The sequence below is a fragment of the Martes martes genome, assembly GCF_963455335.1.
Source record: "Martes martes genome assembly, chromosome: 3".
Lineage (NCBI taxonomy): Eukaryota > Metazoa > Chordata > Mammalia > Carnivora > Mustelidae > Martes > Martes martes.
The window spans coordinates 131,291,928-131,318,737 of NC_137890.1; the positions used below are offsets into that span (position 1 = coordinate 131,291,928).

The 26,810-nt window shown below is 40.9% G+C and overlaps 1 protein-coding gene across 1 annotated transcript; it reads right to left on the reverse strand.

Moving 5' to 3' along the window:
• Positions 1-11,531: 11,531 nt before the first annotated feature.
• DHRS9 (dehydrogenase/reductase 9) lies at positions 11,532-19,900 on the reverse strand (the record flags this gene model as incomplete). The annotated part of the gene is made up of 4 exons (XM_080799495.1): positions 11,532-11,755; positions 14,574-14,737; positions 17,988-18,246; positions 19,588-19,900. The coding sequence occupies 4 exons, from the start codon at positions 19,898-19,900 to the stop codon at positions 11,532-11,534; spliced, it is 960 nt and encodes a 319-aa protein (XP_080655621.1).
• Positions 19,901-26,810: the final 6,910 nt, after the last annotated feature.

Here is a 26,810-nt window from a genome sequence, read left to right on the forward strand (position 1 = left end):
CTAGGAGGGGCTGTCCAAAATGGGAGCAGATTGTCCTGACTGCTGGCCCCTAGCTCGGGATTATCCAACCTGAGCCCTACTCTGCTTCATAACCATGGTGCAAGCTTGTTGTGTGAGGATTAAGTGAGCTACTCATGCATGCAGAATAATTAACATGGTGCCATGTGTGTAGTGGTTGCTCAATATTTGGTAATATCACTATCATCATCTCATTTCTGCAACTCTTCAAGGATGATGATGGTGGAGTTCTTCGATCTCTATAGCTCACTCTCTGGGGTCAGTCTTCCTTCTCTTATCTTTCTCACAAGAGAAGAAACCCATGTTTTATCTGAGCCTTGCTCTATTGGGCAAATGACAGATAATCTTGTTGCAGTCTCCCTCTCTTTCCGGGCTTCTGGTCCTTTAAAAAAAAAATTAGAAGATGGGTCAGAGAGATGAAGGGCCTCGCAACTCTGCTACTCCAGTTCTAACACATGTTGGGTAACTGGGGGCCTTGTCGGGCCAGTCCTCTATCTTTGTCACAGTGCCTCAGGCAGGCAGAGTGCGTAGGAAGAAGATGGTGACCAAAGGATGTTTTGTGTGACTGTTTTTCTCCCCCACAGGTCTTGATTCTTCTCCCTTTCATCATTCTGAGTGCTCTGCTGTGAGTCCAATCCCTTCTTATCACACTTAACTTATAAAACTGGGAAGAAGAAAAATCAGAATATTGCTCTTGCCCTTGTCTTTGGCCAGTCCATTCAAACCACAGGCCAAGATGGGGCTGACCTACAGCTAGGATCTGCCACGAGCCTCAGCTCATTTGAGAGGGTGCCTACGAAGTAAACAATAACAACAGCTAACATTTATTGAGCACTGTGCTACGCTTTGACCTGTATTCACTAATTTAATTCTTGTAACTATCTGAGGCAGGTACTCTTGTCATCCCCAGTCTACAGATGGGGAAACTAGGATTTAGAGGAGTTAAGTACCTGCCAGTGGTAAAGCCAGTGCTATGGGCAGAGCTGGGTTTTGACTCCAGCTGCTTGATCCAAGAGTCTTTGCTCTTAACCACTGGTAAAGCACGTCTAGGCAGATTTATCACAGTTTTTAAAAGGTATTCATCTGGGAAAGATGCTTAGAAGCAAGAAGGCGGACTAGATGAGCTCGTAAGGATTGCTTTACTCCATGAGCTTGCCCAGACAATACCATGTTAATACCATCATATGGTTCTGTAACAAAGTAGCACAGACTTTGGCTTAAACAACAGAAATTTATTGTCTCCCACTCTGGAGGCTAGAATTCTGAAATCAAGATGTCCACAGGTTTGCGTCCCCCAGAAGGCTGTGAGGGAAGTCTCTGGTCCCGGCTTCTTTCCTTGGCTTATAGATGGCTATCTTCTTCCCGTGTCTCTTCACGTTGTCTTCCCTCAAGTTGTGCTTGTCTCTGTGTCCAAATTTTCCTTTTTATAAGTACACCAGTCATATTGGATTAGGACCTCACCTAGTGACCTCACTTTAGCTTGATCACCTCTGTAGAGACCCTATCTCCAGAAAAGGTCACATTCTGGGGTCCTGGGGCTCCAGCATATCTATTTTTGTGGGGGGACAAAATTTAATCCATGACAGCCCCCTCTGTCATTCCAAAGTGATGATCAGCATTGTGACTCCATTTCAGGCAGTGGTTTGCTTAACAGAGAACTCTCCAGGAGGGTTAGTTTTGGAATCCAACAGGGCAACTTTGTTAATGCCTCATTTGCTACTTTTAGCCAGTAGTCAAGTAAATAGATCTCTGGGTACTCATCCACGAAAAATAGAAAGGACTGGTTTAAGACATAAAGAAATAAAGGAAAAGAATTTCAGTCAGTGGCTAAATTTTAGAAGCCCTTGACTGTTGATGACGTGTAAAAGACTCTCGGTGAATCAAAGACCATTTGGGAATCAGATATCTCCCTAAAAGAGGCTGCAATGTTTTCTAATTGGTTTCCTACAAGAGTTAATTAACCTCTCATAGAGGAGCAGCTTACCACTAGTATTGATAATTAACATTATACTCTTAAGAACTGCTTATAATCAATATAATCATCTCCTTTTTTCTTTTATCCAGGGCAAGGATCAATCCTGCATTAAATTAGAGAAGAAACAAGGGTGTAGGAAATACAAATTTTAAAATATATTTAATGAATGAATAATAGCACCATGATTTAATGACATTATACACTAGTTAGGTCAAGGGATGATGAAGTAAAATGATGCAATCACAGCTGTCTATTGCCTCAGGCTGGGCCAGATATAAGAAGGAAACTGTAAGCATTTGTTTTAAATATTGCTACTCTCTTGTTCACTGAAATTTGAGCATATTATAGGGAAAAGTAGAACAAAAATCTGTAGAGTCTAACACTGCTATCATTTGTTTAAGAATGAGGGCAAGGAGGATATCTATGTATTAATATTTATCTACAGGTCCTAGGAAAGATACACAAGAAGCTCCTAGCTAGGGACTAGAGGTGTGGTGGGAGGAAAATGAGGTTTTCACTATGTAGTCTTTGCAGAGCTTTATTTATTTAAGCTATATCCATTTCTAAAAATCAGTCCATGTTTCGGATAACTGCACATGCACAGCTAAACTAGTCAAGGACACACAGTTTCCAAGCTCCTTCCGGCCTGCCCTTCCCTGTGCTGCCTCTGGGGCTGCCTCTGGGCAACATCTGGAGTATAGTCCAAGTTCATCTGGAAGTCTATAAATGTGGCTTTGAACTCCTGTCTCCTTCGTCCTTGTGAGGTTAAGGTGAGCTTTCAAGGCTTGAAGAAATGAAGTTTCAGGCCTTCTATGAAGTGGGGGTGAGAAGCATTAGGCTTGTTGCTCTGTCAGACTTTAGGGACTGGAAGTTCTTAGCGGTCCATGCACTTGTATGTGTCATATCTGGGGAAAACCCCTTGGCCCAAGCATAGAATCTTAAGTTTGTGAGAATCTTGAGATGTCAAGAAAGTTAGCCACCCTGGCCCTCCTTGAATCCCTTCTCCAGCATCTCCATCCCAATGGCTGTCCTTCCTGTGATTGTCTACCAGCCATGCTTGCTCTTCAGTCAAGCGCTCCTTGGCAAAAAAAAAACCAAAACAAAAAAACTCTCCCTAATACTGTGGTGAACTTGAACGCTACATAATTTCCACCCATAACCCTAGCCCTACCATTCTATACTTCCTGGAATGAGGTTAATTTCTGCTTCACAGAGAGGATCCTTCAAGTGTCTGCCGGTCTCCTATTTCAGAGAGTCTCCTTTCAAGTAACTCCAGAGTCTTCAGCTCTCCTTCCGCTAAGCTGGCCTTCAGATAACCTTGATCTCCTGGCCACCTTCTTTGGAATGTCTGTGACTGTAGGAGGCTGGGGTTCCCAACAGTGACGGCAACATTTTCCCACGGCTCTGAGCAGTTGAGAGTACACAGCTATCACCAACCTTCCTCTCTATGTTGCAAATTTAAAATTTAAACCAAGATCAAGGCATCATTTACTTATTTTTTCCCTGCGGGAGTGGCAGGTGGGGGTGAGCAGTTTACGTCATATCATTACATCACACTGTTGACTCTCTTTGAGCTGACTATTGCATAAAACACCTTAGTATTTCCACAACATGGCTCTGAATGCCATGCTTGCTTTTTATGGAACCATAGCAGAGCCCTGCATCTTTCCCTATATCATTTCCTGTATTAGCCCATGGTTAGAACTCAGATTTTAAACCCAGAGTCTATCTTCTCAGGTATTCATTCCCCTGGTGCATTAACAAACCTGCCTCTGTGTCTTCATCTAAATCGATGATAAAAAGTGCTCCTCTGGGGGACAGAACTCAGATCAGATTCAATTCTAAATTGGAAGTGAGTGGCCAGTGTGGGGAGGGAGCCCACACAAAACTTGAGTACTTGGAGAGTTTCCCAATCAGATACTTAGGTTTACCTCATTCAGAATGAGCACTGGAATTTGTAAAGCATGGAGATAATTGTTCCTATTTTAGCTCATGAAGAAAAGCCCTGTTTCTAGAAAGGTGTTAGCAGTTAATGGTGGAGAGTGTGTAGAAGAATGAGAAGAGCCTGCAGACCCCTGCCTCTCATTTCTCTCAAGGCTTCAAGAACAGAGCAAGGGGGCATCAGGGTCCTTGGCCAGGAGGTTTGTCTTGTGCTTTCAGCATGCAGAATTTTAGAGTTTTTCATTTAGGATGGCTTCAGAGTTACAGGAAGAATTTTAAGTTTGAAATTTTAATTTCAAGTTTTAAAATCCACTAACTTTTCTTTCTTTCCTTCATTTTTTTCTTGGGAACTCATATTTAAGGACTTCGGGAGAATTTAGGAATCATAGGTTATTAGAGTTGAGGGAATCTTGACTATTAGGCTCATTTGTGAAACGGGACCGTAAAAGTATGTGTTGTGTGAAAGTTGTAAAGACATGAGAAAATGCATGGACAGTACTCTGAGTGGATGCTGGCTCATTTAAGAGGTTCAGTGAACATGAACTGTTATTATCATGATGGTTTCAGAACCAGCAGCCCTTTCTCCCCTCTCTCCTCTCTCATGACAGTTTTTGGCTCAAAATTAGTAAAGAACATTCTATTAACTACAGCTAATCAACAAGGTAATTAGGAGGTGGTGACCTTACCATTCTTCAGTGGTATTGGAGCAGAAACTTGTCATACTGGGAATGTTGTTAGTGGAAACATCTCTTGAGACATACTGGGCTGCATGTCCTCTTCCAGCCAAATTGGAATGTCTGGCTATCTATGGTATTATCTTGGATCTCAGTGTATTAGCACTAGGAGGCCCTGACCCCCATCAGCTAAGATCCCCTTCTTTCTCTCATTAGTATTTCCAGGGCTAGCTTTAGCCATGGTGACTAGGACAGTCCACCCCATTACCTCCCAGTGGCACTTCTGGCATCACTTCTCTGCACTGGCAAAAAAAATACAGCCATAGGGAAACAGTATTTGTGGGATCCTGGCCTTCTGTCCTTTTTCCTTCTGATCTTAAAAGTTAAAAGATTCAAAGAGCTGGTCTTGGGTCAAGACAGGTGATGTAAGTCCTTTATTGAGATTAGCAAAAGCTGATTACATATAAATTCTTGAAACAACCAACAATAATATTAACAATAAATAAAATCAATAACAACAAAAAAGAAAAAAAAAGAAGGAAAGTAAGAAAATCTAGACAGAAAACTTCAAGGACCTGAAAAATGGTGTATAAGTGCTCCAGTTATTTTATTGTGAGAAAAGTTTAAAATTAGAATGGGGGAAAACAGAAAAGTCTATATTTATATAGGCTCAAAATCAGGCATCATTTTTATGCATAATATTATTTTTTTAAGATTTTATTTATTTATTTGACAGAGATCACAAGTAGGCAGAGAGGCAGGCAGAGATAGAGGGGGAAGCGGGCTCCCCGCTGAGCAGAGAGCCCGATTCGGGGCTCGATCCCAGGACCCTGAGATCATGACCTGAGCTGAAGGCAGAGGCTTAACCCACTGAGCTACCCAGGCGCCCCCTTATGCATAATATTATTGCCTAGGCAAGAGTCAAGTTAGATTAGTAAAGTTTTTTTTTTTTTTTTTCCTAAAACAGGCCCAGAATTGAGGTTTAGAAAAGTACCCTGCTTCTATATAGTGGAGCTCAGTGGTTCTGAGTGTAAGCTGTGGTATCAGACAGTCCAGGTTTGAACCTTGGCCCACACTTACATGGAGTATGAGCTTGTGCGAATTGTCCACCTCTCCGTGACTTCATTTCTTCAACTCTAAAAAACATATCTAACATCCAAAACATATAAAAACTTCTTCACCTCAATAATAAAAAAACAAGTAACCTGATTAAAAAATGGGTAAAGACCGTGAATAGATGTTTCTTCAAAGAAGATATTCAAATAGCCAACAGGTAAATGAAAAGATGCTGAATATCACTAATCACTGATGATCAAATAATGCAAATCAAAATTACAGTGACGTATCAACTTACACTTGTTAGGATGGCGATTATCAAGAAAGCAAGAGGTAAGTGTTGGTGAAGATGTGGAGAAATTGAAACCCTTGTGCACCATTGGCAGGAAAACGAGATGGATCAGCTGCTGTGGAAAACAGCATGGAAGGTCCTCAAAAAATTAAAAAAAGAAATATATCATCCAACAATCTCACTTCTGGGTTTTTATCCAAAAGAATTAAAATCAGGATCTCAAAGAGGTATATGCACTCCCATATTCATTGTAGCATTATCCATAATAGCCCACATATGGAAACAACATAAATGTCTACCAACAGATAAACCAACAAATAAAAGGTGATATATAAAGACAATGAAAGATTACTTAGCCTTAAAAAGAAGATATTTCTTCCATATGTTACGACATGGAAGAACCTGGGGGACAGTATGCTAAGTCAAGTAAGCCAGTCACAGAAGGACAAATACTGCATGATTACATTTACATGAGGTATATAAAATATTCAAACTCATAGAAGCAGAGGGTAGAATGGTGGTTTCTAGGGACTGAGGGCAGGGGAAATGGGGAATTGCTGTTCAACCAGTATGAAATTTCATTTATGCCAAATGACTAGGTTCTAGAGATCTGCTGTACAACTTTGTGACTACACTTACAATCCTGTGTTGTACCCTTCACTTAAGAGAATGGATCCCATATTAAATGTTCTTACCATATTAAAAACAAATAAATGAAACAATAGTCACAAGAGCAAAACATACCTGAGAAATGGTTAGGGTTAGATGAAATCATTTGTATGATATCCAAATGCATTAAGAACCTAACACACACTAAGTATTAAATAACCATCGATAATATTTTCTTATTATACCTGTGGGAAGCTGGTTTGCTTGGATTACTGATCCCAAACCCAGGCACCACCATTCACTGGGTGGTATCGTACTCAAGTTCCAGCTGCCATATCTAAGAGCAAAAACAGACCCAGATGGCTGAGAGTAATTAGCAACTCCCCACCCCTGCCTCAGGATAGGACTGAATGGTTTTTGCCCAGGACTTATGCTATGTATCTATAGTGGAACCCTTTCCATGTCCAGTTTCTCGAAAGGGACTGAAATGGAACCGTTCAGGGCAGTTGCTGGTTGTAGAGTGTGACAGAATGCTACGTTGCCTTGCCTGACCCATTTCAGGCCAGAGTGCTATTTATTTCTAGGGACTAATCAGCCAAGAGCTGTGATCTGGTTCTTTCTCGGGCAGGTGCTGTATGCAAAAAGAGCTCGAAGATTCAGCTAAACTAGAATCTGCACCAGAGCCCTGACTATTTTAGTGCCTCATATATATAGTAGGATGGAAATTATTCATATTTTCTTTTTGAAAATGAGTCACAGGGTTGAGGAAGAATGTCAGTATTATGAATATCAACAGAATTGTCTTATTTTTTAACAGGCAAAAATCCATGAAATTGTCGACCAGCATTGTCCTTATAAACTGTGGCTTAGTTTAGATTGTTACAAATAATTTTTATACATTACACAGCTTTCCAGTTTGAGACTGTTTAACTATTTCCTCCATCCTGATGGGACTCTGATCTCTCACATTCCTGAGAATTATTGGGATTAATAGAGAATAAAGCCAAAAGTCATCATTTTTCTTAGAAGCTCCTGGCTATTTTCTTTATAAAAATTGGATGGGTTGCCCAAAGAAGTTATGGGTTTCTGAAAGGATTTAATTTAGTATATTATATTATATTTTATTTTTTTTTAGAGGAGGGGAGGGTCAGAGAGAGAATCATAAGCAGACTCAATGCCCAGCACAGAGCTCCACCTCATAACCCTGAGATCATGACCTGAGCCAAAATCAAGAGTCAGACACTTAACCAATTGAGACACCCAAGCACCCCTAGAGAGATTTTAAATTGAAGTGGTTCTCTTTAGCCTGGCTGGCTTGGCCATATCATCCTACAGGCAGAGAAGTGGATGAAATGATTCCTGATGCTCCCTGTTCTGTGACCACTGAGTTCAGAACGGCTCAACATGGACGGAGGTTCCTTCACAGTGTCTCGGGACCAACAGACCATTGGTGACTAGTTTCCAAAGGGAGGCTTACAGAAAAACAGGAGGTAGGGAGCTCTTGTGGAAGTAGTCAAAGACTTAAGGAAGTTATAGGATTTTAATCAAACTGATTCTTTAATAGCACAATCAATGGGATTGGCAAGCCCTATCTTAAGTGATAGATTGCCCCCTAGTCAGAAAGGCTCATAGAGGCTGATTTCTAAATCCATTCAATAAATATTTTTGAACAGTGGTCTGTGTGCCAGCACTGTGCTAGGCAAGGGAATACAAAGATAAGCGAAGGGTCATGGTTCCTGATTTCATGAAACTTAAAGTCTGGTTGGGGAGACCCATAGTAATGAACTAGTTATACAAATATGTAATGACAGATTGTGATAAGGGTCCTGTACAGGACAGAAACCAATTTGGGATACAAAGACTGTGGTCAGAGTTTGGAACTGTACAGGCTTCCCTGAGGAAGGGTCTGAGATCTACAAGATGAGGAAACTAGATAAGCAAGAAAAATGGAAACTTCCTGGGCAAGAGCATGGGGAAAGGGTCTGAGGGGGCTAGCTGAGGAGGAGGATAGCCTCAAATGAGGCTAATGAGAAGTGCTGGTGCAACATCTTTTATGTAATGCATTTTCGTCCTTAGCCAAAATGCAATGGAAACCCATTGAAGGGTTTAAGAAAGTGGTGGTGGGGAAAAGAGTAGAATAATCAGATTTGAATTCCAAGTAATTCAGACTGCAGTGAGGAGAAATCATCAAAAGAATACAAGGGTAAATATACTGCCATTGAGATAAGGGATGATGAAAGCTTGAACAGATGATTTCCCTTGGAGAAGAAAAGCAGTAGATGAGGTATCGCCTTAGGAGATCAAATTGATAGGAGTTGCTGCTTGCCTGGGAAAGGGTAGGCGGGGTGAGAGGGTTAGGAACTCCAGATGTGAATACCTCGTGGATATCCAGATAGAGCTACAGAGGACGTAGTGGGATTTTTAAGGTCAGATCAGAGGAAAAGTCTGGGAGGTTCTCCTTGTGCCTCCAAACTAAGTGGGGAATGGGTCCCCTAAACGAGAGGTGGTAGAAAGACAACATCTCACTTTAGCTTGACCACAGATTCCTGGAGAATCTCCTCTAAGGCATCCCGAGTGGTAGTCTCAGCTTTTGGATTATAATAAGCTCTACGAAGGAAGGGACCGTGTCGTTCCTTACTGGCCAGGACTTAGCAGAATGCCCAGTATATGTCCTCCCAAATAGTATAGATAAAAAATATATTATTTTCCTAAGAGCACAGAGAATATCAGAAGGGATGGTGAGATGGAGAGAGTCGAAGCAGTCATACCTCAGACTCCTGGTGAATGACCTTCTTACGCCCCTCCCTTCCTCTCTCCTCTTTCTTCCAGGTCTTGTGCTTTTGTTGAGACTATACCTTTATACTACAAATACTGCCATCTTCTCATTTAGTTTTAAGAGCTTTCAAGGTTGCTTGGGTGAATATATTTGATTTTGTTTTGAGATGATACCGTATTTGGGAGCATTCATTTAAGTAGAACACTTTTTGGATGGAATGAAACAGGGATTTGCCAATTGTAGTTACTTGGAGAAATGAGCAAAGAACTCAGGTCCAGGTGAAACAAAGGAAATAACACCATTAGGTAGACCCAACAACACAACTGGAATGGTTGGACGTTCAGCAAAGCAGGTTCCTGCAGATTTTAAAAGTCCTGGCAGCAGCGGAGGCCAGGAAGATCGGGGAGCAGCGGGCCCGACATTTTTAAAACAGTGTGACGAAGCCAGGACCTGGGAATTCAAGGTGAGAAGGAAGAACCTCAGCAAACAAGGCTGATGAACTTCAGCTCCAAGGACAAGCTGCGCAAGGGTTCCCTAACCCGCGGGCGGTTACTGGCACCAAGAAGAAATCAGAGATCTTAAAGGTGAGCGTCAATGGGACCCCGACTGAGATGGAGATGACTTCCCAGGTTGGTAGTGACAATAGCTTAGATAACTTTGCCTGAGAATTCTTCTGATTCCTGCTGTGATTTTCTTCATTTTCATGCAAAAAGGATGAGTGTATTTTCCCTTAAAATAATGACATATATGTCCAGGTGGACTGACACCATTGAAAATTTGTTTTTTCGAAGTCATTAATACATTGTAAATGTGAGAAGAGGAGACTACCTCATGAACAGATGTTTCCAGAAAGGTGAATAAAAAATGAATAGCATTACTAATCTCTTCAAATGGGTATGGTTTCATGTAGCAGATATTAAATACTTTCTTCACAATAAGTGTGTGTGTGTGTGTGTGTGTGTGTGTCTGTGTGTGTGTGTGTGTGTGTGTGTGTCTGTGTGTGTACATGATGCAATTTTTCTGGCTCTTTCACCCTATATCATTTAGCCACAAATATTGAATTTTGACACGTCAGGCTTTTCATGTGAATCATCAATCAACCTACATGAGTGACACTGGGTGCTGCTATCTGGAGAAGCAACCGTGTAGAGAACTTGTTTTTGGAGGAGGTGTGGGGCCAGGGTCAGTCCAATCAGGACCACGAATATGCGCAAGGAGCAAGTTACAGCTGTCACTGTAACCGTAGGCTAGAGTCTTAATTTAGCTCGATGTCTTCATGGGGCTTCAGAGACACCTCAAATACAGGCTTTGCAACCATCTCGGGTGTAAGTTGTTGCAGATGTTCTGGGTCTTGTTATATTTACAGTCATCATAATTACATGAATACCTTCTGTTTTTCTTCTTTGGAGCGAGTGGCTACTTTTGTTACCAGCTTTCCACAGACAGCTGTGTGGGCATCCGTGTTCACAACCGCCTTGAAACGGCTGTTCAGCCTCCACAGCTCCCTCTAGAACAGGCAGGCTTGTCTTGGACTCTCCCTCCCTCCACTTCCATACTTGTTTCTTCTTTTCAGTCCTCTTGTCCTTCTGCTCTTCCCCTATCCTCCTACTTGCAGTCCTCTAGTGTTTCTCTGTTCCCCTTAGTTTGTATGAGTCACATGGTGCTTCCTCACCCCTCCTTCCCCTGACCCACCACGGGTTACAAAACTGAGTTCCAGTCTTTCTGAGTCTTCTTCTCGGCAAATAAGACGTCCAACCCACTCATGAAAGTATTCTACTTCTCTCTGAACATTTTGATATGGGACAAATAATTAACATTCTGGAGTTCAAGGCGTGGGGGCTAGAGGCAATGGGGCTGGCAGTGGCAGAGATCATGTTGGATGGGAAAGGCTTTCAATTTCCCTTACATCATATAAAGCAGACAAAACCTAAATATTGGGCAGGTGCTATCATGGCCCTTTATGGGATAGGTCATTGCTGCCCTTCTTCTCAAAGAAGGCTTAAGAAGGGGCCCTGGGACATTCCCAGTGTGGGAAGAACTCCCCGGTGTATCAAAAGAAGCGCATCTAAATGATCTAAACGAGTCTGGGTTGGATTAAGTAAGGAATGAGACCAAAAAGGAGATATGCCCTTGAAAGCAGCCAATCTCATAGCCTGGGGTAGGCATTTGTTGTCTGCTGAGTCACACCGGTCACACCGCCTTGGGATTAGCCAGCTCTACTTTCTGTTTCAACAATAAAAAGTCTTGCAAAACTGCTGGCATGTGAGACAGAGGTATCCAGAAGGTCTTGGCATCTCTCCCAGCAACATAATGGGTCTTTGGGAACAGACTTGTGAGCGCGTGGTCCATGCACTCCACCACCAGGGAGAGGTCCATGTTCACAAAGGAAGTTGTGCCTTTCAGCTTGTCTAGGCCTGTAGAAAGAGACAAAAGTACATGTACTCTTTGGAAGAAAGGGGAAAGGAGTGTATGAGGCCGGGGTGTAAAGGGGAGGATGCGTGTGTGCGAAAATTTCTTTTGAATTTGCTGTTATAAATTGAGGCCCCTGTGGTGGGTTTCTATCTATTCCTTAGAAAAGGATGCAGCAATGTTTTCGCTCGACTGCTGGCTCTCAAACTTGAGTAGGCAGCAGAATCTCCTAGAGGGCTTGTTAAAACCCAGTTGCTGGGTCCCACCATCAGCTTCTGACTCAGTAGGTGTGAAGTGGGACCCAATAATTTGCATTTCTATCAAGTTTTCAGGTGATGCTGATGGTGCTGGTCCAGGGAGCAGACTCTGAGAACCACTACCTTAAAGCAATGAGAGAAAGATACTTTATAAAGTCCATGAGGCCTCCAAGCCCAAGAAGTTATGGGTTTGATCCTAAATTTGTTTTAAGGGACTACTATATGTTTAGGAAATGGGGAGGGGCTGTGTGAGTGTGCATGTGTGTGCACGTGCGCTCACATACCATGTGTCTCTCTAATTCGGTGAATAAAGAGGGAATCATCCCCAAAAGTCTTGACTCAGAAAGCTAAACATATCCTGGTGATCAGGCAGCTGAAATGCTTGAGTAACGTTCTAGGGTCGTTTTAAAGAAGCAGGTATTTTTATCAGAAGATTGGTAATGGCTCGGAGCATTCCTGCAGTGTTCTTAAAACATACCTGAGTTATGTCTTCCTAAGAAAAATCTATGATTTTAAATCTCTTTTTCAAGTTAAGGCTCCTGTAGCCACAAGTTGTTCAAAGAACCTGAGATTACCTAACAAGTCTTAGTGGTTATTTTAAACTTTCACAACTATAGTGTAGGAAATGAAGAAGGGTGAGCTTAAATTCGTGGTCTGCTTGGGAATTATGAGTCTGGCTGAAGTTCAAGTCCTAGTTTGAAAAACTAATAAAAACAGCCAGTGCAAAACTGTGCTCAAAGACTTTTGGTATTTCTGAGAGGGGACACCTGAGCGAGGGGCCAAGTCAAAAATAATTTTGAGATGGAAGTTGATGACATATTCATAGGCACTTAGAAAGTATCAGTGTTAATATCAAATAGAGAAAGCTCTTTTAAATGAGGTATTTTTTAAAAAAGATTTTATTTATTCTTTGAGAGATGGAAACAGCACGATTAGGAAGAAGAGGGAGAAGCAGGCTCCCTGCTAAGCACAGAGCCCTATGGAGGGCTCGATCCCAGGACCCTGGGATCATCACTTGAGACAAAGGCAGATGCTTAACCGACTGAACCACCAGGTGCCCTTATTTCTGAACCTACTTAGAATTTTCAGAGTTGATAATGAGTGAGAAACACAAGCAGAGGTTCTCAGAATCTAGTGACATGATAGCACTGGGAGGTTTGCGAAACCAGACATTCTCCGTACGTGTGTGTGTGCATGCGTGCGTGCATGTGCAGTCGGGTCAGGTGGCTGGGGGAGTCCGTCATTCTAAAAACCTCCCAGGTGGATCTGACTTGGCTCTTGGCTCCCTCTTGAAAACTTCTGGCCTTGAACCTTGCCACAGTTTGGCTGTCTCACCAAACCCACCAGGTGAAGGAGCAGGACCAGAGTTTCGAGGTTACAGTGACACAAAGTTAGGTGGGGCCCTGTGTGGCTTAAAGCAGGAGACCAGTAAGTGTTTGAAGAATGTTGACTAAGCTTTAAACATGACCAGGAAGTTTGAGGTGGAGGTGGAGACCTGGTACAGGAAGTTCCACCAGCTCCTTAATGCCTCGTTCCCATGATCGCGCAGGGCCCAAGACTAAATGGCAAAGTCAGGCTGTCTGGGTTCAAAGCCAGCCCTTCCAGTTACTAACTGTGTGGCCCTGGGCAAGCAGCTTCTCTGTGCCTCTGTTTCTAGACAATTCAGGGAATATCTACTTCACAGGGTTTATTTAGGCATTTAAAATGAGGCAGTCCATGTAAACCACTTAGAATGGTGACAAGTACCAAATGTTCACTATATGTTAGTCATCATACACTAATCTATTCTTTCTCCATCCCTGACTCAATCTGACTTACGCAGCTTCGCCTTCCTCTCCACCCCCCGTGCATTCCTGCTCTGGAAGGCTTCCACCCAAAAATTCCTTCCTGGCCTTTAGGCCTTACTCAAACCTGACCTGTCTCATAAAGGCCACTGGCCAGCAATGCTTTCATCCAGTTCTGAATTCCTTTGGGCAATTAGAGACTGTACTGTCTAGCACCCCTTCTGGGCTTTTGGGGTCTAAGAATTACAGGATCAATTTTCTTCCATTCTGCACAGTCTCATTGTTTTACAGTCTCACTGGTTACTTTTTCTCCTCCACTAAACTAAGCTGGTTAAGGGTCAGAGTCTGAGTCTTGATATTTTGTAAGCTCCATAAATCCTTGACCAATGTTTAGTGAGTGGTTGGTGTTTCCCAAAAAGAGGAGGCTTGTATAGAAGTGAAGACTGTGGGCTCCAGTCTAGGCATGACCGGGAGGAGTTGTACAGCTCTGTGTAGAACATTCACCTTTCCAAGCCTCTGTTCACTACTCCTATGGTTCTTTTGAGGAGTAAATGATAGAATTCATAAGGTAGGATTTGGCACTGTGTAAATGCTCAGTAAATGTTTGTAAACACTTGAAGTAAGACATGGTACTGGAATTAATAGGGATCTTTAATCCATATGTTATCTCCCTATTGGTTTATCATTAACAAAACCTTGTTTTTTCATTTGTATTTGAGTCTCCTTCATGTTGCCTAGGACAATGAACTCCAGAGGAACCTTGGGCCCACCCAGAGACTTACTTTTTTGAATGTAACCTTCTCCATACTGTTGTTTGATATCTGGAGACAGATGCTTCCAAATTGCGAGTTTTTTTTCAGTGGCTTTTATTGGATCTGATAATCCTGTTTTGAATAATCCTGGTTCAATACATGAAACGTGTACACCAAAAGCTTTCATGTCCCGTCTGTGAAAAGAACACATTGATGATGTTTAATCCAAGTTTGTTTGGAGAATGTTTGCTATTTGGGTGATTATTTTCGAATGAATTTTTTCATGGGATCACAGAATTGCATGGGTTGGAAGGAAGTATTTAGTTCTACACTCTCAGTTTGGAGTGAGGAAGCTGAAGTTTGCGTGGTGAAGGCTGGTTTAATGGCAGAATGGGAAAGGGATCTGGGCAGACCTCCTCCTGGACTAGTGCTCTCCACTAAGTCATACTCTCTCATTAAATTGACAAGCAGTCGGGTTAAGGACAGGTTTCTTCTCAGTACGCAAAATACCTTATGGGGAAATGGAATGATGATTGGCCTGGATGGACAAGTCTACTTCCATTTTAGAAATGCGAGGACATTGCGACACAAATGAGGACAGGCTGGGGACACAAGCGTGACAATCTCTGATGTGGCTCACCTGCTCCCTATGCTGCTCAGTGAGATCTTTCATTATGTGGCCTCAGAAAACCAAAAGTCTACTGATTTACCGGGCAACAAGGTTTTAGGGGAATCATGATGCACTTCCCCCTTTTAAAAGCAAAACAAAGAATTGCAAACTGTTATATGAACAATTATTTCCTAAATTTAATGTATATTTCCACCAAGGATCTACGAGGAAGTAATTACTCATTTTATACAAGTCTTTACCACATGATTTTTAAAGAACTCTACCAATGAACTTAAAATGTGAATTATCTTGGGTTCTGCTTTCAGCAACATGCCTGTTGTTTAGTTTGCAGTGTAGTTTACTAAAAATGCAAATTAACTTGATCTTGAAAGATTTTGAAAAGTATGTTGCTTGCATTAAAATTATTAAAAAGTTATTTTCTAACTTAATTTACTTTACTCACCTATCTTCTGTGCTCCTTTGGGTTTTGGGAAGTATTTGGAAAGATTTGTCACCCCATCTACTAATGAAATAACATACAACCTAGGGACAAATGGCCTTAAGTCACCCAACTAAGTTTAGCAGGCAAGTCAAACAAGTATGAACCCAGTTATGTGTGCTGTGTTGGGCAAATACAGCTTTGAAGAGCCCCAGCCTTCTCCCAGTTGGACCATTGTCCCTAAATCCTCCTATATATAGAAATTCTGTGGCCACCACTGGACTGAGACCTGCGTGCACAATACCATTTCCAGTACCAGCTCCATGATTTAGAAGAAAACAACAACAGCAACAACAACAACAATGAAACCATTCTTTACTGGGTAATTTCAGGCATGGTATAGTACATTGCAAACACACAAGTCCTTCAGATGAAATCCCTTTTTAAAAGTGATTATTAGTCTCCAAGAGGGTGGGAAGAACCCCTGGTGCTTTTTTTCTCTCTCTCTTTCCTCCCATCATGTGGCCCCATGCCCAGCATACATGTGTGAAGTAGTTGGCAGAATGGAGTAACTTCCAGCAGGAGGGCAGTCCCAGGAAACAAGAGAGAACTAGAAAGATGACAGAGAGAGGAGCTCAGGAAAGTGAGCCTCTAACGTTGTTTATGCACTGCACACGTGCATGTGTGGGTCTGACTTAGAGAAGCGAACTCTGGGACAAGCATCTTCCATATCCCAGATGGTTACTGTGTAGTACATCTGCAGAACAGATCTGACTAGCACAGCAAAGTCTTTAAAAATCAAGCAAACATTGAAATCTCAAAGTACAAAATGATGGTTAGCAATTGTGACCTGAATGCAACCTCATCAACTGTCTGCTAAAACAAAAATACTGGGGCACCTCGGTGGCTCAGTCATTTAGGCAGCTGCCTTCAGCTCAGGCGGGCACCGTCCCTCCCTCTACCCCTCCCACCCCACTCATGCGTGCTCTCTCTCTCTCTCAAATAATAAAATGAAACAAAAATATCAACATTCTCCATAGGACTTAAATAAGACCCATAGTCTCATATCATTCCAAATACTCAGCATAAAAAGAACTGGCACATTCCAAATGTTCAGCATAAAAAGAACTGGAAAATCTCAACTCACATGGGAAAAGACAATGGCAGATGCTAATGCCGAAGGACACAGATGTTGGAATTACCAAAATCTTTAATGCAGCTATTATAAAAATGCTCCAAATACAAAGGAAAATACTCTTGAAGTGAATGGAAAGTTAGAATGCTTCCCAAAGAAAAGAAAAGACAAAGAAGAACCAAATGAAAATTTTATACTTGAAAAACACAATAACCAAAATAAAATATTTTTTGGTTGGATTCAATAGCACAGTGATGATGACAGGAAAGTCAGTGAATTTGAAGGTAGACCATTAGGAATTATCCAATCTGTACAGCAGAGAGAGAAAAATGAGAAAGTGAACAGAACCTCAAAGATTTGTGGGACAAAGTCAAAGGTCTAACATTTGTGTAATAGAGTCTCAGAAGGAGAAGAGAAAGACTGGATTGCAGAAAAGAATGTTTGAAGAAGCAATAGCTCAAAACTCACCAGATTTGACCAAAGACATAAACCTACAGATTCAAGAAACCCAGTGAATATCAAATGTTAAAAATCCAGAGAAATACATGCCTGAGGGCACTGAGTTGGGGTCTTTATTTGCTAAATAGATTCCCTGATAACACACAGCAAAAAGATGTGGTCAGTACTTTCTTGTGGGAGCAAAATCTTCACCTCTGATTAGTAAATGCCCCTTTTTTTGGAAATGGAAGTATCAGAGGAAAACTGTCTTTCTTGTCTTTGTGAGGTGGGGTGGGGATGGGAAAGTTATCATCCATTTAGCTGTAGTGTCTGAAATGTATGGAAATTTGAATCCAGAACTTGCAACAAGAGGGGGACAAAAGCTGCATAGCTGAGTTATTATTTTGTGATAATTACATTTACCTTATCAGATAATTTTCTACTGAGGTTTTAAATAAGATGGTACTATTGTTTCTGCAAATGACAGTTATACCAATGGAGAGTTCTACCCTGCCTTAGGTTTTCTATATGATTCCCTGACTATATAACACACCGACCTGTAGAATATAAATTTACCATCACTGTCAGAATCATACATTAATGCAAAAAAGTAAAAAAGACTTGGATAGACTTAAGTTCAAATCTCAATTCTACCACTTAGCAGCTGGGTGACCTTGGGCAAGTTGCTTAATCTCTTTGTTTCAGTGGTATTGCCTACAAATTGGGAATAATTTAAAGCACTAAATAGAGTGTTTAGTACATAATTAACATTCAGTAAACATTAACAGCTATTATTTCCTAATATGTCAATGTTTGCTTTACCTTAAGCTGTCATTGAAGCCTTCTACTGCGTATTTGGATGGATTATAGCCCCCTCCACTGAACGCCAGCCGACCTCCAATGCTGGAGATATTGATAATCCTTCCTTGAGCTTTTTTGACCAAGGGAAGCAAATTTAGAGTCACATTGATGAGGCCAAACAAGTTTACTTCAATAGGTTCTCTGTAGTCCTCCACTGTCAGCCAGTCGGTGGGAGCCAGCACGCCGAGAACACCAGCATTATTGATCAGACCCCAGAGACCTAGATCAGAGTGGAAAGGAAGCAGGTGTGATGGAAAATGGCACTTATATGGGCATCCTTGATGGAAATACAGCCCCTGCTTTACACAACTCTGCCATTTCCTCCTTGTAGACACATTCCTGCTCTGAAATGCTTTACAGTTTTGGGAAGGAACTACTCTCTGAGAGGGTAGGTAGGTGAAATTAAAACATTTGGAGCTCTGTTACTGGAAGCCAGTCTCACAGTAACTCTATTTCTGGTTCTGTATGTAAAATACTGACACTGTCTGAATGCGCCTTTTGCTTTTTCGTCTTTTTTTAAAATAATTTTTTATTTTTTTATTAACACGTAATATGTTAATAGCCCCAGGGGTACAGGTCTGTGAATTGCTAGGTTTATACACTTCACAGCACTCACCATGGCACATACCCTCCCCAGTGTCCATAACCCAGTCACCCTATTCCTATCCCCCTCCCCTCAGCAACCCTCAGTTTGTTTTGTGAGATTAAGAGTCTCTTATGGTTTGTCTCCCTCCCGATCCCACCTTGTTTCATTTATTCCTTTCCTACCCCCCAAACCCCCCACGTTGCCTCCCAAATTCCTCATATCAGGGAGATCATATGATAATTGTCTTTCTCTGATTGACTTATTTCGCTATTGCTTTTTCATCGTAGATGCAGAGTAAATTGGTCTATTTTTTCCATTTGCTAGATCGCAAAGCCAGAGATTACTTATTTATAAACTACTTTTTACAAAGAGCAATACAATCTACTTCATATCTATTTTTAGTAAAAAAAAAAATCTAGTCATCAATTGTTTTATGATGGAAAGCATTTAATATTGTTAAAGTTATTTGGAATTCAAGCATTAAAAATTGTCAGGAGCATTATTAAGCCATTGCTTTTGTGGTTTGGAGTCTCAACTAAATGATGAAGATATGATAGAGAAAATTCACATACACTGATTGCTTGCATGATCTCCTGTAGCTTTTAGCCCCTAGTTCCTTTGCTGTGAATGTAGCTAAAATGTAGCTAATGTAGCTAAATGTAGAATTTTATGTAGCTAAACTAGAATTTTATGAGAGAAGTGCAGGAAAAGTCAATACCTCAAACTCACTTCTAAATTCACCCACTGGGACTTAAGACTGAGGATAATGTGGGCTGTGTCTCTCATGCAAACAGTGAGCTTGCAGCTCAAAACTACTGAGGGCTTTATCCTAAGATTTTTCCAAGATTCTCCAGTACCATAGCTGATATTTAGGAGACATTTTCTTGAAAGGTCATTTAAGATCCAAACACATTTTATTTAGCTGTAGCTAATTTACAACACCCCCTCCATTCTTCCCACCCCCACATCACTCACCTTTCTCCCCAACTTGATTTTTCACCCACTGGGCAGTCCTCTTGACATTCTCCGGGTCGGTGACATCCAGAAGCACAGTGTGAAGCCTTTCTGAGGTTTCTGCCTTTAAAGCTGTTGACTGTGATTCAGTCAGACAGGCAGCAATTACACGAAATCCTTTTTTATCAAAAGTTCTGGCTGCCAAATTTCCAAAGCCAGTGTCACAACCAGTTATGAAAATATACTTATCTGTGATGTCTGCAATCTTTAGTTGTCTTTTATAATTCCATAGAAAACCACAAAGGATTAGGAGGGCTAACACCCAGAAGAACATTTTTTTTTCCCCTCTGTATAGGATAGGGACTCTCCTTTCTGGAACAATAAAAGAAGACAGTGACCTGAGAGTTCAAAATTAGAAAGAAAACTCAAATTAGAACCATCAAGGTGCTATAACCCAACACTGATGAACTTCAGATATTTTAATGCATTTGAGTGAATAGTTAAAAAAGAAGAATAACTATTATTTGGCGAGGAAGATGACCTTTTAAGTGCTCAACCATTCCTCTAAAGTAATGCAAAAACTAACCAAAACAGCCAGAGAAAGTGAACAGGAGAGAGGTTCCATGGCAAAGCTGATGCAACTCTTGTGTTGACGTGAATGAATGTATGAATTCATTCATCCGAAACAAAGACTGTCACGGCAAAATCTTACCACTTGCAACCTCGTGAAATTCAAGAGTAGAAGAGGCGAATCTATTAGAAAATGTTCGATTCCAATTGATTGATTAGATTCTTAATTATTTTTATACTGTCAGGCAAATTAGTTGCCACTATGAAAATATTTCCAAGTTGGTTTCCATTTTCTTATTTTCAGTGGGTTATTGTCATTCTTCAACCCAACTCTGAGATCGTCCCAACTCCATGCAGAGAGTATGCAAGTGCATGGCCACCAGGGAGCGCCTCGAGAGAGGGTGAGATGAATGAAAAGAGACTGAGGGATAATGGCCAAAGGCACAGCATCCCAAACAGAATCAAGAAGCCTCAGATTCTGTTCTCTTTGCACACTAGTTTCTGTGAGAAAAAGAATCACATGACATAGGGTAAAGGAATGCAAATTCTTTCTGGAAAATCATGAGGCTTTGACCATAAGTGCAGCAGGATGACCTAGAAAACTAATTAGTCCAGACTAGAGGTGGCCTAGGGGCAAAAAATCAAACAGGTGGAGGGTTTCAGAAGACTACCACTTGCATTTTCCCTCAGCATGTATTACCTTTTTATCTTTTCCTAAATAAAAAAAAATTACTATTTCATGTAGGGTGACTGTACCAATTTAGAAATATCACAGTTGTTTTGGAAATGTTAAAGAAAGAATACTATGTTAATTTTATAGTTTTTTTTTTTTTAAGTAGGACTTGATTTCATGACCTTGAGATCAAGACCTGAGCCAGATGCTAACCAACTGAGCCACCCAGGTACCCCTATTAATTTTATAGTCTTGACCATTTACATGCATATGCCATCTTAAAAGTTGTTTGGCTTAAAAAATGTTTGGCTGCAAAATAACATTTGTGAATAAATCAAGCAATTGTATTATTGAAAACAAGTGTGATACTAATTTGGAAGCATAATATCAAAAGTATCATGGAGTGAGACTTCAAACTATTTGGGATATAAAATCCCATATATATTGCAATGTTTGTCATTTACAATGACAGCCTATGCTATCACTTTTATTGTGGGTACTGATTGCTCGGGAAGAGCAAGCTATCCCGTAGTGGAAGTGAACAAGAACCAGGTAGAGATGGAGGTGGGGGGTGGGGGGTGGGGCGGGGGTGTGGCATTTGCCTGTTTGCCTCAGGTCTGAGCATCATGGCAGCTCAGACTGCCTAGGTCAGTCATAGGCAAACCAAAGGAAGGAGATCATTAGGTCTCATCCCACATAGGAGCAGCACTGGGTCTGCATTGTCTCTCTCTGCCTTTGGAAGCAAGAGGAGTCACTGAGAACATCACCTGCAGGAGAGACCTTATTTCCTTCCCTTTCGATGCAAGAAGTTTCCTTGTTTTGCCCTGTGTTCACACATATCTTTGCTCTTGATCTGGATCCACCCTTAAAATCAAGAAGGGCTTTGAGTGCTTCATGGAGGACAATGGATAAGCCTGGAGTTGAAGTTTAGACCTCACAGATGCTTTGGGAATCATGACTGTTCATGGACCCTATGTTCAAAATGCTTGCAAGGCCAAGCAATTTTATAAAAGTGGGCTTTCTTTTTTTTTTCTTTTTTACAGATATTTCCTGGTTTTTCATTTGAACCATTAAAAAAATTGTTCATCTTTTTTCTGTTTGTAAAAGTAACTTATGCTCAAGGTGAAAAAAAAATTGGCAGAACAGAAAAAAAACAAATGGAGTAATGATTATCACATTTGACTCTTAATATTTTTGGTACATATTTTCTTCCAGTTTTTTTCCTGTATATGTAAATATTTCTTTCTCTAATAAGGAATAGAAACATACACACAGAATTATACACATACACTCACGTACTCACATTCATGCAACTTTGTTTCTACTGCTTTATAAGGAACAGATTACTTCAGATAAAAAAAATCACTTGATATAATATATCATCTTCACTTCTCAAGGAAATTTTGGTCTCTGATTTCATTCTTCTTCCCAGCAAAAAATCTTTAGCTAAAGAGAGAAGAGGTAAGAGACTGTCCTTTGATAAAACGAAGTCAGAGGTGAATATTAAAATATAGTGGGTTTAAGCAAACTGGCCGATTCTTTTGATATGGCTGTGTCTATTTCTAAAGCCATCAAGTTTTTAGACGATCATGCCTTAATAATTTGGGTTAGTTTCCCAAATCTTTCCTGTGTAGGAGTTACTTATTTATGGAAAATTAATGCCCAACTAGTAGAATTTTCCCTTCTTAAATATATAAATACATTAAAAAGTGTATAATTTTGAGGTAAGGTGTTGGTGTAACTATCTCTTGGGAAATTTCATTTTTAGAAATTTTAAGGAAATTTTGTATTTATAAATTCAATTAGTATAGTGTGTTGTTCAACTCTAGCCTCAATAAATTGAATAATTGAATAACTAAATGTTGAATTGTTTTCTAAATGTATTCTGTAGCCTTCATTGCAATCCAAATTTCATGGAGTTATTTGAAGAAGGCAAATGTTCATGGGGTTTAATGTGTCCTAGATTGGGGAGTGGAAACTTTGTATGTCATCACCATGTTTTGCTGGGCAAGTAGAAGGGGAGGAATAGCAAAAGAATGGTTTGCATTTGTGAAGCATTCTACACTGCACTTTTAAATATAGATCTCATTTGATTCTCCCAACAACCTTTTGAGTTAAAGGGAGCACGTTATTTGCCTCATTTTATAGAAGAATTAATAAGCCAACTAATAAATGTAAAAGAAATGATAGAATTAGAAAAACCACCATTTGGCAACTGTAATAGTAACAATTACATCAGGCAAGAATGATCAATGGATGCTCAAATTATTAGTGAAATTCTGATAAGAAACAATAATTATAGAATCTCAAAATATCTCCCCATGAGAAATGTACTAATTAAAAAGAGAGCAATAATAATTTCACAGCGGAGAAATCTGACAGATACCACCTTAATTAAGTAACAAAAATTCACACCACGAGTTGTGGGACAAACCAACATCATGGGCCTCCTGGTACTGTGCACTGGGAAGGACACAGCAGCACTTTCCTGCATAAGTGGAAGCTAATCCTGCATGAAGACATATCTCCCAATTCTGCACAATATATGGCCTATACTCTTTAAAAATGTCAAAGTCATGAAGGAAAAGAAAGAGTGAAGACTGCCCCAGATAAATGGGAACTGAAGAGGTATGATAACTCATGCAATATGTGATACTGGGTCAGAAAACTATTTTTTTTTCTTTTGCCAGAAAGAACATTATTTGCTCAGCTAGTGGAATTTGAGTAAGATTTATTGATCTGATAAATAATATTGCATTCTCAATAAATATTCATTTCTCAATTTTTATAATTTATTATGATTATGTAGAAAGTGCCCTGCTTTTGGGAAACACACACTGAAGTATTAAAAGATTAAGTAGCACCGTGTTTGCAACTTACTCTCAAAGTTAAGAAAATAATAAGTATATTTATATAAATAAGTAAACATGTTACGGAAGCAGTCTAAGTGTTCATCAGTAGATGAATGGATAAGGAAGATGTGGTTGCCAAGCCACAAACAGGCAGTTGCTGGGGCAGTGGTGGTCGGGGGGTAGGGGTGGGGAATGGGCAAAACAGGTGAAAAGAATTAAGAGTTACAAACTTCCAGTTAGAAAATAAATGAGTCCCAGGGATAAGAGGTAGAGCATGGGAAAAATAATCAATAATAACATAATAACTTGTATGGTGATAGGTAGTGAGCATTTTGTAATGTATACAAATGTCAAGTTACTATACTGTACATGTGAAATTAATATAATATTGTATACCAATGATACTTCAATTAAAAATAGAACAGCAGCAACAAAAACCCCCCATAATATGGATATAAAGAGAGAATGACAATACAGATGTGGTAAATGTTAATATTTGGGGATTCTGGGTTGTATCATTCTTTCAACTTTTCCATAAGTTTGACATTATTGCAAAATAAAAAAGTAAAAATTTGACAGGGGAAAATAAAGCATTTTTTTTTTTCTAAAAAAGGCTTCTTTTAATCCAAAGGAGTTTCATGCACAAATCAAGAACTCCAGCACTTCAAGATCTAGTGACCTTGGACTTCTAATCTTTGGTAAGTTCACCTTCACAACCACTAGAGAAAAGCAAAAATTCAAACCAAAACCGTCAGGCTCCCTCCTCCCTCCTCATGCTCTCCATTTCCTCCTTACTTCCTCTTTCATAAGCCAAACTCATTTTTTCCTTGGTGACAGGCAACAGAGAAGAGCTTTTTAGTTGTTAAGGATGGGCTCACATTAAAATGTGTGATCTTCATTATGTACCCCTCTGGGCTGAGAGTCATTTCAGATGCTGGTGTCCCAGCCTGCAGCCTGAATCCAGGGGACTACCAACTCCGACCGAGAGTTTTGTATAGCCTGTTCTTACCCCAAGTATTATTGTCCTAGAAATAGCCGTTCTTCTTCATTCCTAAGGTTCACATTCCTCTAGGTCATTGGATTGAGTCAATCACAAACCAACACACACAAACCTTTGACCTCGATCTTAGCCAGGATTCCATGTGTGGTCGTGTTTCCTAGCAGCAGCCCTTGGTCGGAGTCCTTGGGAACGCGACGCGTACGCAGAAGCTGATTGATGTCCGATTGGTTCATCGACCACAGAGAAGTAAATGAATGACTGTGACTACTATGGCCGCCTCAACCATATTCTGCCAGCCTGGTTGCCTCCGCATGGCCCGTTGTTCCCGATAATTCAGACTGGGGGCACTGACCGTAGTTGCTTGGGTTGTTTGCTTATCAGCTTTGTCTTCCAGTTTATCTCACAACAAAGCGCTTAGCAGGCCTACGCACCACTTGGCTGAAGGCAAGAGCCCCTCATCTGTAACAGTCTTCTTAGGACCCAGGGGCTGTGAGCCCACGGGCTAGTCAAAGCTGAGGACAGAGTGAGGGGAAGCAGATCTGCAGCCCCACACGGATGCTAGGACTGGCGGAATTCTAAATATGCATCCTCTGAACTGGCCTGGAGATTTTCCCTAAGCTAGTAAAAATAAACCTGGGAAGCGAGGACTGAGGCCACACACACACACACACACACACACACACACACACACTCGCACAAGCCCCGGCAGGGCAGAGGTTCAGAACCCAGGTCTCAGAATCAGGCAGATAAAGGTCCAGTGCTCGCTCCTTGATCATCAGAGGTCTTTGGGGGAAATTATTTATATTTTCTTAGCCTCCATTTTTCTAGCTGCAAAATGGAAATAATCACTTCTCTGGTGGAGAGTACCTGGTAAAGTAAAGGGACCAATGCCTGCTGCACAGGAAGAACCTCCTCATTAGGGCCGGATCAGTTGTGTTCACTGGTGAGGGGCCTGCTCTGTGTGCTGCTCAGACCTCGGCAATGGGTACTTTTTGCTCTTTGGGGTGAAACAATTATTTGTTGTGGGGTCTGTTCTGAGTATTGCAGGATGTTTAGCAGCACCCCCTGGCCTCTACCCCCGAGATGCCAGGAGCACCCCCTCCCCAGTTGTGACAACAAACAATGTCTCCAGACATTGCCAGATGTCCCCTGGGGGACAAAACAGCTCCCAGGTGAGAACCACTGGTCTGGAGCTTCCTTGTGTTGGGGGTCCAGAACCACTTTTCTGGAAACTCAGTCATTAGTTCCTTGGTAGGGCCACATTGAGAGTTATTTTTTATGGCCTTACCAGAAAAGTTTTATTACTTATAAATATTACTTCTAGGCTGCTACTCTAAGCATTAGTTTTTATGAAAGTGCCTTTTTAAAAAAGTACCTTTTTAGGGATGCCCGGGTAGCTCAGGGTTTAAGCATCCGCCTTCGGCTCAGGTCGTGATCCCAAGAGTCCTAGGTCAGCCTCCCAGCTCTGCAGGGAGTCTGCTTCTCTCTCTGCCCCTCCCCCAACTTGTTCTCTCAATCTCTCTCTCTCTCTCTCAAATAAATAAAATAAAAAAACAAGACTTACAGTAAAATTATCTCCATTATATAGAGTAAGAAACAAATTCAGAAATGCAGGCTAATTGTCTCAAGATAGAATCGTAGCGCTGTTTTGAAGACTGATACCCGGGCCACTCACGTCTGGTTATTCACCCTTTCTTCCTCTGCTTCACTGCCACCTGGTTTCCTGCTCAACCCCGGGAGTCGGGGCTATGTGTACACTTCTCTACAACCACCAGTACTTGCATGAGCCTTGCATTAGGTAAAATAAATGCTGTCAAAGGAAAGAAGGAAGAGAAGAAGGGAAAAGTTTCAACTCTAAGCCCAGGGTTCCGGTGGTGACTGGATTAGTCTTCGAGCCCTCTGAATCATCAGACAAAAGGGTAATAATAGCAACATAATATTCACACTTCCAATTTAGAGACTTTAAGAATTTTTGAAAAGTGTTCGAGGAGTATTTATCTCATTTAATTGTCAAAATATTTCTGTGAGCTAAGTAGAGCAGGTATCATAACAGAAAGTCACTATCCAGAGAGTGGCTAGAGCTAAAATTCGGATCTCTCAACTCCCAAACCGTGTAGAAGGAGCAAAAAGAAGTGCAAAGAAATTAATG